This window comes from Cervus canadensis, chromosome 6, assembly GCF_019320065.1.
Source record: "Cervus canadensis isolate Bull #8, Minnesota chromosome 6, ASM1932006v1, whole genome shotgun sequence".
Taxonomy (NCBI): Eukaryota; Metazoa; Chordata; class Mammalia; order Artiodactyla; family Cervidae; genus Cervus; species Cervus canadensis.
This window is the reverse complement of record NC_057391.1, coordinates 24,554,871-24,572,492: the sequence shown is the minus strand read 5'-3', so window position 1 is coordinate 24,572,492 and position 17,622 is coordinate 24,554,871. Positions and strand designations below refer to the sequence as shown.

The window sequence follows — 17,622 nt, the reverse complement described above, 5'->3', positions numbered from 1 at the left end:
TTCCAAGCTTAGTGGATGTAGCAGTGAACGAAACAAAGCTGTTGTCCTCAATTAAGCTTTTACTGGGTAGTTGGGAGAAACAAACACATTTATTGTAAAGAAATAAGTACATGATATAATGTGTTATATGGTAGTAAGTGCTATGGAGCAAAATATAAAACAGTGAAGCATGATAAATATTGTTGAAAACATTGTACTTGTAGATAGAGTTGTCACAGAAGACTTCACTGAACAGACTACTTTAAGAAGAAACCTGAAGGAAGTGAAGAGATAAGCATACAGATTTCAAAAGGAAGAAAATTTCTCCCGCAAAGAGGGGATATCAAATGCAAAGAGCCTGGTATAGGTGCTTAGAGTTTTCTAAAAACAGTAACAAGACAATGCTAATTGAAGCAGGGTTAACAAGCATGAGAAATGTTGGATTTAAGATCAGAAAAGTACCAAGGGATAGAGGTATTGGGACTTAGAGGTCATCATAACAACTTTAGTTTCAATGTGCAGGAAATGGATGAATGCTTTGGAGTTTTTTGGGCAAAGAAGTGACAAATTTTATCATGATTACTTTGGCTGTCATATTAGAATATACTGAAGGCTAAGATTGGAAGCATGGAAATTTACTAGGTAAGTTTTCACTAGAGTGACATCATAATGTGCTTCTGGATCGTAGTGTTTAATAATCTCCAAAATAACTGCCTTTTCAGTTTGCTGCCCTTTAAACCAATGTTCAGACACCACATTAGGGCTCAGTAATTACCTTTTTCATAACGTATATGATGGAGGTTTTGCTTTAATTTTATTGTTATAGTTGTTCAGTCACCTGGTCATGTCCAACTCTTTGTGACCCCATGGACTGCAGCATGCCAAGCTTCCCTGTCCTTCACTATTTCCCAGAATTTGCTCAAACTCATGTCCATTGAGTCAGTGATGTCATCCAACTATCTCATCCTTTGTTGTCCTTGTCTTATTGCCAAGTGTCTAAAGTTCATATCTGTCTTATATAAATCTTTTATGGGTCTGCAAAAAGTGATATCATACTGTGCTTGTCTTTCTCTGTCTGACTTATTTCACTTAGCATGACACCCTCAAAGTTCATCCATGTTGGTGCAAATGGCTGAGCAGTATTCCATAGTATATAGATATACTGCGTCTTCTTTATCTGCTCATCTGTTGATGGACACTTAGGTTGCTTACATATCTTAGCAATAGTAAATAATGAGGCTACAAACACTGGAGTTCATGTATCATTTTGAATTAGTGTTTGGGGAAGGTGGTTTTCTTTGAATATATATTCCAAAGTGAAATTGTTGGGTCATATGGTAGTTCTATTCTTTAGTTTCTTGAGAAACCTCCACACTGTTTCACACAGTAACTGTACCAATGTGCATTAACATCAACAGTGTACAAGGGCTCCCTTTTCCCCAGATCCTCACCCCTTGTTATTTATATGCCTATTGGCCATCTGCATTTTCTCTTTGGAAAAATGTCTATTCAGTTCTGTCCATTTTTAAATCAGGTCATTGCTTTATTTGATGCTGAATTGTATGATGCTTCTTATATATTTTGGCTGTTAACTCTTTATCAGTCATATTTGCAAATGTTTTATCCCATTCAGTAGGTTGTGTTTTTGTTTTGTTGATGAGTTTCTTTGCTGTGAAAAAGCTTTAAAGTTTAATGAGGTCCCATTTGTTTATTTTTTCCTTTGCTTTAGGAGATAGATCCAAAAAATATTGCTATGATTTATGTCAAAGTGTGTTCTGCTTATGTTTTCTTCTAGGAGTTTTATGGATCTAGTCTTAAAAAAAAATATGGATCTAGTCTTATATTTAGGTCTTTAATATATTTTGAGTTTATATGTAGATGTCCAGTTTTCCCAGCACCATTCATTGAAGAGACTGCCTTTATTTTTTTAACAAGAAGATGAAGTGTGTTTACAGTAATACCTCTCGCATGGTGAATATTCTACTAGCTGTTATAATGGTGTTTTCTACCAAATATTCTGATACACAAAATGTATGTATTGATTAAATATCCCTTAAAAATAACTGGGAAAAGACTACTTAACGGGAGAATATATTATCATTAGAATTACTAATTAATACATGAAGAGGGAAATATTAATTGAAGGAGAATAGATTAATTACTATAAAATGAGAAGAAACAAACAAAAATGGTCCCAAAATTAAAACACTATTTATTTGAATAATTCTTCATCTGCTAACAAAATACAGAAAAGTAAACGGCTGTGCTTTGAGTAGATGAGACTGTCTTTTCTCTATGGTATATTCTTGCTTCCTTTGTTGTAGATTAATTGACCATAAATCACTGCAGACAGTGAATGCAGCTATGAAATTAAAAGATCCTTGCTCCTTGGAAGGAAAGTTCTGACAAACCTAGACAGAATATTAAAAAGCAAAGAAATCACTTTGCCAACAGAAGTCTACATAGGAAAAGATGTGTTTTTACCAGTACTCATGTGCAGTTGTGAGCACAGAAGAATTGCTGAGCTCAGAAGAGTGGCTACTTTCGAATTGTGGTGTTGGAGAAGACTCTTGAGAGTCCCTTGGACTGCAGGGAGATTGAACCAGTCAATCCTAAAGGAAATCAACCCTGAATATTCATCGGAAGGACTGATGCTGAAACTGAAGCTCCATTACTTTGGCCAGCTGATGAGAAGCCAACTCATTGAAAAAGACTCTGATGCTGGGAAAGATTGAAGGCAAAAGGAGAAGAGGGCAGCAGAGGATGAGATGATTAGATAACATTACTGACTCAAAGGACATGAATTTGAGCAAACTCCAGGAGAAAGTGAAGGAAGTCTGGCATGCCGCAGCCCGTGGGATCACAAAGAGTCACACATGACTTAGCGACTAAACGATAACAAATTGACCATAATTGCATGTGTTTATTTCTAGGCTCTCTGTTCTGTTCCATTGATCTACATGTCTGTGTTTGTGCAGGTAACATATTCATACAATTTAAATTATACAACAGTTTGTGAAATATCTTGTCACTGACATCAGGTAGCAAATATAAGCAAATTAACTATAAACCATATCAAAAATAATTGTGGTTAGAGACTGCATAATTGTATGTAAGCTTCTTTACAATAGATATTTAACAAAGAACATGCATTACCTTTATCACTTTAAGCAAATAAAGTATTTTTAAAAACGATGGTGGTCACCAAGAAAAGAGACAATCCATGTTTCCTCAAGTGTATTGCTGTCTACTCAACTCAACACATCTAGTCTTAGGAGAGAGAGTTGAGAAGACAGCCCAGAACGTACATAGCGTGTCTTCAGTTTACGCATTGCCGATTTCACCTCTTTGTTTCTCAATGTGTAGATAATGGGGTTCAATATAGGTGTGAAAACTGTAGAGAACACAGAAAGGACTTTATCCACCGGGAAGTTGCTGAAAGGCCAGGCGTAGATGAAGATACAGGGCCCAAAGAAGAGGGTAACCACAATGATGTGGGCAGTAAGAGTGCTGCGGGCCTTGGTCATGTCCATTGAGCAACGACGGTGCACAGTGACCAGGATGACTGTGTAGGAGACGAGCAAGAGCAAGAATGAAGCCACCCCCATGAGACCACTATCCAAAAGCATCAACACTTCAGGGACATACGTATCTGTACAGGCAAGTTTGATGACCAAAGTAAGGTCACAGTAATAACTGTTCACAACATTTGGACCACAGAAGGGCAGGTTTACTGTGAAAGCTAATTGGCTCAAGGAGTGCATGACCCCAATCACCCAAGAGCCTGCTACCAGACCTGTACATTTGCACAAGTTCATGATGGTTTCATAATGGAGAGGTTTGCATATGGCTACATACCTGTCATATGCCATAGCTACAAGGAGCACCATCTCACCACCAGCAAAGACATGGAGTAAGAATATCTGGGCCATGCAGCCCTCGAAGGAGATGGTCTTGGGTTCATGAAGGAAATCATGAATCATCTTGGGGGTTGCATAAGTGGCCAGAAAGACATCAAGAATGGAAAGATTACTGAGCATTATGTACATGGGTGTATGCAGGGCAGGTTCAGAGATCACTGTGAGTACAATGAGGAGGTTTCCCAGCACAATGATGATATACAGGAAATTAAACAACATGAAGAAGAAATACTGGAGCTCCCAGGAACTGGAAAGCCCCAGCAACACAAACTCAGCCACCCTAGAATTATTTCCTTGGTTCATGGAGTACCTACAAAGAGAAACATTCATTTTTATCAAGAGCAAGAAAAGTAGACCCTGATCCTAAAGGGTTCTACTCTCAACATTAATTTAAAATACTCTAGAGTTGTTTCTAATAGAAAATGTTTCATCTATAATTTTAACAAAGAGATTCTTCTCTCAATTATCCTTACTGATGAAGAACAGCTAAGAGGTGCAGATGCAGTAAATCAACACTTTATTTTATACATTTGTGGGTCAAATATGATGCTAAGCAAAAAAATAAATCTACATTGCAAATAGAACAATTAATAGGAAGAGCTAAGGTATCCAGAATCTTTATTGCCTTCTTGCCTGGCTGATTTTCATTATCCATTTGGGATTATCCACAAGCAGCTTCAATTCTTAGAGAAGTCTCAGAGACCACACTTACAAGGAAAAGACCTGTGATTTTTACTATGAGGGTCTCTCTCTTCTTGCCTCTGTCCTTTCTCTATTACTTAATTTCCACTACCACATCATTAAAACCATTTAATCTATGTTGTCGCTCAAGTTATTATAGCTGTTTTGGTTTGAATTACAGTTCTTTGAAACTAACATTGTATCATATGAAAAGAAGTAAACTAAGATGACCAGAATATAGTACAGAACATCAATAGATAAGGTTACAGCCATGAAATGCAAAGATCTGATTTCGTTAACATAGATCATTTGAAGGCCAAGTGTATCATTTCACTTATCAATTCAGAAAACTTCCAAAAGATGAATTATCTTCAGTATATGGAATTTCTAGGTTTTATCTAGAATTTCTCAGACCTAGTGAAATAAGATATCTCCTTTAAAAAATATCCAGCAACACAATGATTTCTAATTAGACAAAAGTTGAGATAACAAATAAATGAAAACACAAATAACAAGATAATACACAATTGAGCAAATAAACACTTTGTCAATAGATTATAAAATAATCCTTTCTGCCTATGTTCTCTCTGCAGCTTCTTTGGAAGAATGCAGAGAGAGTTTTTAAGAAAATAGATAAGACTTTGAAAATTCCTTTAAAAAATATGTTTAGAAGTGCAAGAACCTTTTTTTTTTTTTTAAGAAAAAGGTTCTCACTTTTCATTTTCTATGTTATAATTAGAAGTGATAAGGGTCAGTCTCTGTGAAAAATAGTGCAAAAAGCATAATGTCAGTGGGCAAAACTGTTTAGTTTGGAAGTGTTTTCAGATACATTTTGTGTGCATTTAAGTACTTATAATAATCTGGCAAGGAGGAGATTATTGTCCACATTTTTCATACGTGGAAATAGAGTATCAGAAAAGTTAACTAACATGCTCAATATTATATTACTAGTCAGCAACACATCCAGAACCTCATCGCAGGGCTTTAAAACCCTTTCCACAATCCTTGATAATAGAGTCTCTAATAGAATCTAAAAAGTATGGTTTAAGAGTTTGTGACAAATGGAATTATCCAGATTGGAAGATGAGAGGAGCTGAGTTTAGACAGTTGATGTAAAATCGCTTTAATATTTCTTAATGTGCCATAAACGAACTTGATAATAAGGGCCCTTCCTAGTTAAAAAGATAGGAGGTCATATATATTTGGTTAATGCATTTTGCTAAGAGATAAGTTTAAGTTTAAAATGCATTAGCCTGGAAAATTTTATTCTCTGATAATATTTTCTAGATGAGTTATTGCTATCTGGCGCTTTGCAAAGATTCTCCCAAAAATTTGAATGTAAAAAAATAATCGAGAGAATGAACAATGAACGCTGTGATGAAATAACCTAAACATTCCAAAGGACATTTAGGTCACTATCACCTGGAGTGGAACGGGCATCCTCTATTGCATTCTCTTCTGGGGAAGGGAATTTGTATCCAAAAGGAGTAAGTATGGGTCTAAGTAAGCATTCTTGATCATACTTTTTAATTTTGTCAGTCTCCTATGAAATGACAACCTTCTATTAGTGAAAGTGAATGAGAAATTAATGAGTGTGGAAGGAGGAGAAGAAAAATGCCGGAAATCCTCAGGGAGAGTAACACTGTATCCTACTGAGTGCCATTTTCGTCTGTGTTGGACTGGGCTGGGATAAACTGCTTTAAATACAAAATGTTATGGAGAAGGAAATGGTAACCACTCCAGTATTCTTGCCTGGAGAATCCCATGGACAGAGAAACCTGGCAGGCTACTGTCTATGGGGTTACACAGAGTCGGACACAACTAAAGCAACTTAGCATGCACATGGATATGCCCCTAGAAAACCTCTTCTGCTCAGAAGACCTTTAAATAAAATTTAAAATTTAGCTTAAATATTACAGATACAGATCCTTAAACCATTTTCTATCATAACCAAAGTAAAATTTTATGTGCCAGACTAACATGGATGTAAATATTATGTGGTTGAGGCAAAAGAATTTCAACTAAATTGTAAATCCAAGCATCACAAGTCATTGCGCCAAGTTTCTTTCTCTAGTTAAAGATCTCAACCCTTTTTAAAGAAAGAAATCCCAAGCAAGTGGATCAAGCAAGTGCTTGACACTAAATGAAGAAAACATACCAAGTTTACTTATCTGCAGATCTCAAGAAAGTTGAAACAAATTTTGGTTTCTTTCAAATCACATGCTCCTATAAGAAAGCTGCATCAGATGTAAAACTATAAAAAAAAAAAAATATTGACTTAGACAAACCACCTCTTCTTTACAACACTTTATTTCACCTTTTTCTCAATTTATTATTTCTCTATTTGGTTCAGGACTAGGGAATGAACTGGGACTGTGGGAGGCCTAATGTGTCCCATGGTGATTCTTTGTCATTAGATGTTTGCTGGTTTGTTGAATAGAGAAAATGGTTTCAGTTCAGAGAGCCAAATCATTTTCTGTTTTCCCTCAGCTCCCAGAGCTCTGACCCTGCATCTTACTTCCACTGATTACAGGCACTGTGTTTCAAATTGATTTAGGGAAATCTGACACAAGAACTTATGAAATATTTTATGAAGAATTGAATCTTTAGTGATATTTTCCACTTTAATGAGAATATGGAAAAACTCAGCAGAGAACATCTGATCCCCCCAATAAGAATATATAATAAAGTCCTCTTTTAATCTCAACTATTAAAAATCATTAACAGAGCATCCAATGTGAATATATGTGCATACTTAGCATAAATCCTGTTTATAACATATTAAATGAGAATATCACAACCTGGGTTTGATGTTCTAATTTTTTTTTCATTTATTTTTATTAGTTGGAGGTGAATTACTTTACAACATTGTAGTGGGTTTTGTCATTTTTTAATGTAGGAGTTTTACACATAGATTTACAAGTGAAACTGACCTGTAGTGTTTTGAAGTTGTGCTATCTACATCCAGTTTTAGTGCTGAGACAATGATAGACTCATAAAATGAGTCAAAATACTCAGAAAAGAATTTTTATTCCCTAGCATTATCTGTTCTTTGAAGTTTTGGAAGACTTTGTACTTAAAATTGAATGTGTCCTGTGATTTCTATAGGATAGCATCTTTAACCTCTTGTTCAATGTGTCCCATAGCTATTGACGTCTTCAGTTTTCTTCTTCTCCTTAAGAAAATGTGGTAACTTATGCTTTTTTAGGAAATTAACAAATTCATCTGGGTAAATCTGTCATCTTCTGCTTTTATATAACATTCTTTAATTGGTTAATCTCCTCAGCATGTGAATTGATGACCAATTTTCTAACCCCCAATGATTACATGTATAGCACAGGTCTTTTCTATTTTATTCAGTCCTGGTCTTTTCTTTCCTTTTTTGGCCTGTCCAGGAACTATTGGGTTGGCCAAAAAGTCACTTTGGAGTTTTCCATAAGATGCTACGGAAAAACCCAAGTGAACTTTTTTGACCAACTCAATATATTTTTCTTTCACTGATAAATGCAACAAGTCATTTGTATTTATTTGAAGAACTTTTGTTTTAAAAGTAGAACTATACTGAAATATCATCTCTCACATACTGGAAAATATTCAAAATTTCATATCATACTGTCTTGACCAGACTGGAGACACTCTTATATACAGCAAGTGGGATGCAAAATGCAGAAACTTATTATAGAAGTGCAGTTAGCAGTATCTATAAAATCATATACACCACTGACCCTTGCACTCGGCAATTTTACTTTGAAGCATAGGGAAAAAACCACAATGAGACATATGTTGATAAGAATTGAAGCTGGGTAGTGAATACATGGAGAGGAACATGTAGACATTTTCTTGTGTCTTGTATATTTCCTCAATGTTCAATTATTAAGAAGTTAAAAAGTGACTTCTGCTTATAACTGTATTTATATTACACCTTCTTTGTGTTATATAGATTCATTTGTTGTCCTGTATTGAAAGCTTCTTGAGTTAAAGTCTAAGTCAATTTGAACTCATTTCATAAACAATGTATTACTGCATCTCTTCATCAAATGGTCATTGAATACTAATTATTTTTCAGTTACTAAACTAGAAGTTAGGAATACATTGGGGTACATGATAATACAGTCCTGACATCACAGGATATATATATATTCTAAGGCAGAAAGCAGGTATCTTAACAAGAAACTAAAGTAAAATCTTACTTGTTTTACCACGGAAGAAGTAGAGAGTGGTATGATTACGTTATAGAAGGTTATGATCTTTATAAGAAATTTATGGAATATTTCAACTGATATATAAATAATGAGCCAGATTTTAGCCAGGTTAGTGGATAAATTGGGAACATTTTTAACCAGAAAAAATGCCAGTGTCTATATGTAAAGAGGCAAAATTTGGTGAAGATGTAAAATTAGAGAATTAAACAAAATGTAATATGGCTTAAATCTAGAGTGTATGGGATTTACTTATATAAGAAACATTACATAATGTTAAATTTTCTCCTAGGAAAATTAAAAAGCCATTGGGAGGAAAGCACTGCATTATTAAAGGGAGTAGCATGATCAGACAGACATGGGACATATAGAAACCAAATCACCAACTTTTAGCTGCACCATATCAATCATTGAATTAGATGCAAAGGAATTGGACACTCCAAAGTGAAGAGATGATCAGAGTAGAAAAACAGAAGACCCAATTTTATGCTGTCAATTGTATGCTGTCAACCCACTTTAGATGCCACACCTTCTCAGTCATCAATCTTGCTGACATACATTCAACTTCACCTTAAAAGCAACAACCTACCTTCTGTCCTTAGTATTTTCCACTGTCTAATTATTGTGTAAAGTCTGATCTTTATAATGAATTCCTTATTTCATGTCACTCTTAGTAGTTCAGCTTTCTTCATAAAATCCAAACTGATACATATGCTGTGTTCAAAAACAAAGTTTTCCAGAAGCCCTCTTCTTCTAGTTTCCTCGTTGGTTTTAAGCTAGATTCACAGAAAGAACCATAGAAAATTTCATTATTTTCTGCTCTTTATAACTTTTATCCATTACTTCTTTATAATTTTTGTCCTTTTACTCTTTCATTCTTTAGTTTTTTCTCCCTAGTTTCTGTTATTTTTAATAATTATTTATTTTTGGCTGTCCTGGGTCTTCATTGCTGCTGGGGCTTTTCTCTAGTTGCTGCCAGCAGGGGCTACTCTCTAGCTGCAGTATGCGGGTTTCTCTTGCAGTGGCTTCTCTTGATGAGCTCTGGCTCTAGGGTACATGGGTTGCAGTAGCCACAGTTTGTGGGCTCAGTAGCTGTGGGTTCCCGGCCATAGAGTACAGGTTCAATAGTTGTGGCCCATGGGCTTAGCTGCTCCATGACATGTGATATCTTTCCAGATCAGGGATAGAACCTGTGTCTCCTACATTGATAGGTGGATTCTCTAACACTGAGCCACCAGGGAAGCCCCCCAACCCCCACTGCTAATTTCTTATATAGAACACTAAGCTTACAATTTTTTCTATATTTTAACATGGTGAAAGAAAGTGAAAGTGAAGTCGCTCAGTCGTGTCCGACTCTTTGTGACCCCATGGACTGTAGCCTACCAGGATTCTCCGTCCATGGGATTCTCCAGGCAAGAATACTGGAGTGGGTTGCCATTTCCTTCTTCAGGGGATCTTTCTGACCCAGGGATTGAACCTGGGTCTCCCTCATTGTAGGCAGACACTTTACCACCTGAGCCACCAGGGAAGTGTTAACCTGGTATTTATGACTAAAAATGTTCCCTGGAACTTTGGTAGCTGGTAAAGAATCCACCTGCAATGAAGGAGACCCCGGTTCAATTCTTGGGTCAGGAAGTTCCCCTAGAGAAGAGATGGGCTACCCACTTCAGTATTCTTGGGCTTCCCTGGTGGCTGATGGTACATAATCCACCTGCAATGTGAGAGACCTGGGTTCGATCCCTAGGTTGGGAAGATCCCTGGAGAAGGGAATGACAACCCACTCCAGTATTCTTGCCTGGAGAATCCCATGGATTGAGGAGCCTGGTGGGCTACAGTCCATAGGGTGACAAAGAGCCGGACATGACTGAGTGACTAAGCACAGTACCCTATTTGTATCACTAAGTTCTAGACGTTTTTCTCATTGCCATTATGGTTTTTTTAACTCATGACTTACCTACAAAATTCTTTTTCTTATTTCCAAAGGCACAGGGTTCTATTTTTTTTTTTTTGAGGGGGATGGAGGTTGGGGAAGGGAAGACTATTTATCATTTCATATTTTATTGAATTGTAATTAGATAATGCATTGTATAATAATAGAGTTTCTGGTATTTATTGAGACTCCAAGGCCCACATGTTAATTACATTTTTGTAAATGGTACATGAATTCCTGGAAAGAGCACACATTCTTTAATTTGCAGGTGTTAGTGTTCTGTAGGTGAATCTTTGCAGATTTTTTCCCACAACAATTGTTGGAGGACCAGTTGATTTGTAAGTTACTGAGAAAGTATTTTTAAACAGCAGCTTGGATTAAGAGAATCTGCATAGTCTTTGGAAATTAAGAAAAAGCTAAAAAGTAGGCATTTTTATTAATGCTTATATTACCATTCTTGTTTTGCTGTTGTTGGAAGGTCATTTATAAAGAAGATGGAGGCATTGCTATGTGAATTAGAAGTGCTGACTAGTACATTCAGTGGCAGAAGGTAACCTTTTTCCTCTTAAAGGAGACATTTTTAGAGTGCTATCAGGTTAGAACATTAATGTGAATCAATGTTTGAAAGTTTATTTCATTATGAAACATTTTTACAACAAATGAGCAAGGAAATGAACTGTCAGTCCGAGAGGCCAAAACTGTACTGTGGACAGATTACCTTATATAATTAGCCAGAAATAGCTATCCTCTAGACCAATGGTCCCCAATGTTTTTGGCACCAGGAACTGATCTCATGGAAGACAATTTTTCCACAAACAGGGGTTGCGGATGGTTTCAGGATAATTCAAATGTATTACATTTATTGTACACTTTATATTTATTGTCCTGGAGAAGGGAAAGGCAACCCACTCCAGTATTCTTGCCTGGAAAATTCCATGGACAGAGGGGCCTGGCAGGCCAGAGCCATGGGGTCACAGAGAGTCAGACACAAATGAACAACTTTCACTCACTCACTCACTTATTTCTATTGTAGTTACATCAGTTCTACCTCAGATCATCAGGCATTATCTGGAGTTTGGAGACCCCTGCTCTAGACCACAGATAAAGGAGTAGTGATCTGGTTCAGGGAAAGCCCCGAGTCTGTATCAATGTTTTTCTCCCTTTTCTCTTCAGGTGTGGGTGCTTTACTAATGAGATTCAGGTAAAACAGGCACAGAGAAACGTCAGTCTCTGCATTGCTTGAGCTAGGTCACAATATATTCACCTATTTCCTTTCTTTTCTTTTAAAGCAAGGAAAAACCTTGTAGTCTCTTTGCACAAAAACTATTTTAATTGCTACAGTGCAGACTTATTTTTCTCCATTTGTGAAAGCCTGCATGAAATGAGACATAGGGACACCAGATCCAAAAGGACTCCAGGATCCAAATAGGACCTCTATTGATGAGAATAAGTTCTCAAGGGCTTCTGAGGTGAAGTTCTGTTTTTGATTTGAGAAGTAGTTATAATGGTGAGTGCCTTATATTTCATTAGGGTATGCATTTGTTGAATTTTTTTATCTTGGTTTTACTGTATATTAAAAAGGTTATGGTGGTGAAAAATGAATATTAGTATGACAGACATTATTGATTGACTCGGCCTCCAATCCATCCTCCTCCAGGATGTTTTCTGTTGCATAAAAAATTTGAAATCTATAAACTGCTATTTTTAGCAAAGGTTTTCTGTGCAATTTAGGTTCTACCAATTGGATGCACCAACATGAGCTTTAGAAGGCAGGCTTGAGGCAGATGGCAGTACCAATGTAATCACTGCTGGTGAGCAAGATGATGAGATACAAGAGAGAAGTAATTGTGGCAGCCTGACCTGTATCCTAGTGACTTTGCACTAGCTTCATGGGTGTTGAGGATAGTGAGGCAGTGGCAGTAGCATCAAGGATCAAAGCTTTTGACTTTCAAATCTCACTACTTGGGTCTATTCTGGAACTCAACAACACTAGTAGCAACCCCCAAGTCCTACTTCTCTAGCTGTTCCAGTGGTTTGGTAAACATCTGATGCAGTGATATGCTGGGCTGGATGAAGGACAAGCTGGAATCAAGATTGCTGGGGGAAATATCAATAACCTCAGATATGTAGGTGATACCACTTTTATGGCAAAAAGTGAAAAGGAACTGAAGAGCCTCTTGATGAAAGTGAAAGAAGAGGGTGAAAAAGTTGGCTTAAAACTCAACATTCAAAAACTAAGATCATGGCACCCAGTCCCATCACTTCATGGCAAATAGATGCAGAACAATGGAAAGAATGAGAGACTTTATTTTTGGGGGCTCCAAAATCACTGCAGATGGTGACTATAGCCATGAAATTAAAAGACATTTGCTTCTTGGAAAAAAAGCTATGACCAAAATAGCATATTAAAAAGCAGAGACATTACTTTGCCGACAAAAGTCCACCTAATCAAAGCTATGGTTTTTCCAGTAGTCATGTATGGATGTGAGAGTTGGACTATTAAGGAAGATGAGCACTGAAAAATTGATGCTTTTGAACTGTGGTGTTGCAGAAGACTCTTGAGAGTCCCTTGGACTGTAAGGAGAGAGATCCAGCCAGTCCATCCTAAAGCAAATCAGGCCTGAATATTCATTGGAAGGACTGATGCAGCTGAAACTCCAATACTTTGGCCACCTGATGCGAAGAACTGACTCATTGGAAAAGACCCTGATGCTGGGAAAGATTGAAGGTAGGAGGAGAAGGGGATGACAGAGGACGAGATGGTTGGATGGCATCACCGACTCAATGGACATGAGTTTGAGTAAACTCCAGGAGTTGGTGATGGACCGGGAGGCCTGACGAGCTGCAGTCCATGGAATCGCAGAGTCGGACACGAAGGAGTGACTGAACTGAACTGAACTGATGCGAAGAACCGACTCATTGGAAAAGACCCTGATGCTTGGCAAGATTGAAGGCAGAAGGAAAAGGGGACGACAGAAGATGAGATGGTTGGATAGCCTCACTGACTCGAAATACATGAGTTTGAGCAATCTCCGGCAGTTTGTGATGAACAGGGATGCCTGGCGTGCTGCAGTCCATGGGGTCACAAAGAGCCGGACACAACTGGGTGACTGAACTGAACTGAATGCAGTGATCCACACCCTTTTGGGCAGCAGGGACTGATTTCATGGAGGACAGTTTTTCCACAGATCTGGTTGGGGAGTCGGGGGTAGTTCAGGTGGTAATGCAAGCTATAGGAAGCAATGGGGAGCAGTGGTTTCTGTTTTCTTCACTGAAGGCTAAGCAATATAATTATACCAGACAAGATGAAAAAGTTAATAGATAGATATTTAATTGGATTAAAACAAATTTTTAAGTGTCCTTTCAAGCCCTAGTATTTTCAGTCTAAGATACACTTTCTCCTTTCAGTTTCCTTTAGTGGGTGGTGGATGATGAAAAGGGGAAAATTTTACTTTTATTGATGGCTTCAGGGTCTTAGCACAATTCTAAGGCAAAACAACCAGGTCAGGCAAATCAGTGATAGGCTAGAGATTAGTAGCCATAAAAAGGCTACTAGAGGTAGAAAAAAAACTGGAACCTCTAGGCCTAAATATTTTCTTTAATAACAAAGTAAATTTTAAAGAGATAGTAGATGTAAATCTCCCTACACTAGCAATGTAACTTACCAGAGTAAAATATAAAACACAAACATGATATTTTAGCACATGCTATTAATAGATGTTGGGATCTGTGTATGTGTGTATGTATATATGTTTGTATTTAACAAAAAATCAGAAAGAAGCAGATAAAATGTCAACTAAATTATACCAGCAACCATGCAGATTGCATCAACCCATGATCCATGTCACAGTTCCAAACTTATTTGGATGTTGGTTCTTCTGACTCCGTCATAAGTTGTGCATATTTGCCTCATGGTATAACTAATAACATTGAACATAATTCACAATAAGAAGTACACTGACCTTTATAAATTAATCATCATTACTGGAGCACATAAAAAAGACTGTCAAATTGCTCAGTGGATTTCATTGGCATCTGAGAGTAAATTGCCAGAGTAAAATATAAAAAAGCAAGAAGTTCACATGAATTAGATTTACATGACTGCTTTTTCCTCCTTGTTTCCCATCTGGATACATGCATCCAAAAATAACCAAGTAAAATAGTAATAAGGAAAACATGAGAAGAGAATAGGGTTATTTCAACTTTCTCGTCAATTTTGCTTTAAGTGTTTTGTTTAAAAGCTCATTTGAAAAACAAGGTTATTTTGCTTTTCATTGTTTTTGGTCATTGTTTAAGTTTGGAAACACATCTACAAAGAGTATAAACATGTTGAAATGATAGCATCTACCAAGAACTTATTCCACTTGGCACCAGAGTCCAGTAATCACATTATCCCATGCCTTTATCAATGTAGAAAAATTCCTCACATAAATGCAAGTTCATATACAAGTTATATTTATCTAAGTTAGCATTCACTACTCTGTGCATTTATCTATGTCTTCACCTTAATAATACAGAGGATCAAACATCACCTTTCTTATTCCGGCCATAATTGTGGTGAAAATACAGTCTAAAATTAATTATTTAATAATTATGCATTGTAAACAAGCAATCACATAGTAGTTAAACAACAATTTAGAAGTTCTCTTGATTCACAAAAATTATTAGCAGTGAGAAAAACATGTTTCTAGAGGTTTGAATTAATATAAGAACCAGTGTATTTTTCTAGTGGAAGTTACGTTTAATTTTCCTAGTTAATTAATACACATTAATTTTATGCACATATATACAAACATAAGGAGCTTCCTGGTAGCTCAGTGGTAAAGAATCCACTTGCCAATACAGGAGATGTGGGTTCAATCCCTGGGTCGGGAAGATTTACTGGAGGAGGAAATGGCAACCCACTCCAGTATTCTTGCCTAGGAAATCCCAGGGACAGAGGAGCCTGGCAGGCCACAGTCCATGGGGTTGCGAAGAGTCAGATACAACTTAGCAACTGAACAACAAAAATAACAATACAGACACAAATATTTTAAATTTATAAAATAAAAATTTACTTATCAAATTAAACATGTCAATTGTTAGCTCAGTAGAGTACCAAGTTCCTTAAAAATACCCAGAGTTGTTTAGAATTATACTTTAAGAACATGTATTGAATGCATATTATGTGCTTTATATGAATAACTTCCTTTATCCCTTAAAAAACTCTGTGATGTAGGTACCATTACCATGTCCTTTTACAGATGCAGAAACTGAGGCAAAGGTACATTAGGCATCTGGCCCAAGTTTACAGCACCAACAAGCAGTATAACAGGCTTTTAGCCCTGGTAGAAACATGCCCAAGTCCAACATTTTTGTAGAAGTCTAACTTCTACACTCAGGGTAGATTCAGGTTCTGCAGAGCCGAAAGTTAATGTAATATAAGGTGACTTCTATAAGAAAAAAAGAGTCAAAATTATGAACAAGCTGTTGCTGGGATCCATTCCAGGGCTTTTGAAGAAATGCATGCAGAGGAGGGGTCTAAACCTTAGCCTTCAATGTAAACCCACCATCATCACACTGTATAATATTTTGAAATCTTCCTCAAATATTTTTGGAAGTATATAAAGTGTATATCATTTATGGATTTTATTGTCATTATGTATATCCAATTCCTTCATATATGACAATTTACATTTTGTCATTTCATCTAGACCTGACTTTTACAGTTTTTTTTTTCACCTGCGTTTGATAATATTGCTTACTTGTACTAAACAGCTTCTTACAATTTTTAAGAACTCATACATTTGGTATGGCCAAGCTTCCCGAACACCTAAGGGAATATGAAGTTGTTTGTCAACATACTTTTGTAAATTCTCCATCTCCTGATGTTCCCTCAAATGTGTTATTGGAAATTCAGATCATTTAAAGCTATCCTCAACCTGGTATGTTTATACTAGCTGGTATCTCTTCATCTAGCATGCTTTATAAAACATTATTTCTGCCTTTAGATGCCCTAGTGGCAAATGGCACCATCTTTCCTGTTTCAGGAGCCTGTGGCCATTAGATTGTACTTACCCTTGGTTAAAGGGTGTCAGCAGCATGTTGAGGAGACACGGCGATAAAATAATCAAGATGTGGCTCCTAATTATGATTTTAGTGTTTATGTAATGTGTAGAAGTATCTTGTATGATGACTCCTCATGCTGAGCCATCAGAGAAAGTGGTAGTTCTCGTTATATATGGAAGTTGTCCAGAGGCTATCTATGGTCCTTTTCATTCTCAGCTAGACAAACTTACTATCAATCCAACTACTCAATTTCATTATTGACTTGCCTTACAGAGTTATCTGTTGATGAGTTATACTGTTGAGAGTTTGGCAAATACCCTTGGGTTTTAGAATTATCCACATAAGCACTGAAGATTGATGACATCCCTTTAAAAAGACTCCACAGTTTTATCCTGCAAAAAGCAGTTCATTTAAAAACATAATTCCTGTTCAAATAAAGATATTATTTGAAAGCATTACTTGGAGCATTTCTAGAACAACAGATATAAAAATTCTATATAAATGAGTTCCTTAATCTTGAACATATTTGCACATGTAACTGAAACAGAGAAAATTTATGCATACAACCAGAATTTGTCCATCTCTATCCTTATTTATTTTTGGGGGCTCCAAAATTGCTGCAGATGGTGACTGCAGCCATGAAATTAAAAGACGCTTACTCCTTGAAAGGAGAGTTATGACCAACGTAGATAGCATATTAAAAAGCAGAGACATTACTTTGCCAACAAAGATCCGTCTGGTCAAGGCTATAGTTTTTCCGGTGGTCATGTATGGATGTGAGAGTTGGACTGTGAAGAAAGCTGAGCGCCGAAAAATTGATGCTTTTGAACTGTGGTGTTGGAGAAGACTCTTGAGAGTCCCTTGG

General features: G+C 36.7%; 1 protein-coding gene across 1 annotated transcript; it reads right to left on the bottom strand.

Annotated features, from left to right (window-relative positions):
• Positions 1-3,230: 3,230 nt before the first annotated feature.
• LOC122444263 (olfactory receptor 4K15-like) lies at positions 3,231-4,202 on the bottom strand. Its single transcript, XM_043473000.1, has one exon. It carries the CDS (start codon positions 4,200-4,202, stop codon positions 3,231-3,233), a length of 972 nt encoding a protein of 323 aa, XP_043328935.1.
• Between the last annotated feature and the right edge of the window lie 13,420 nt (positions 4,203-17,622).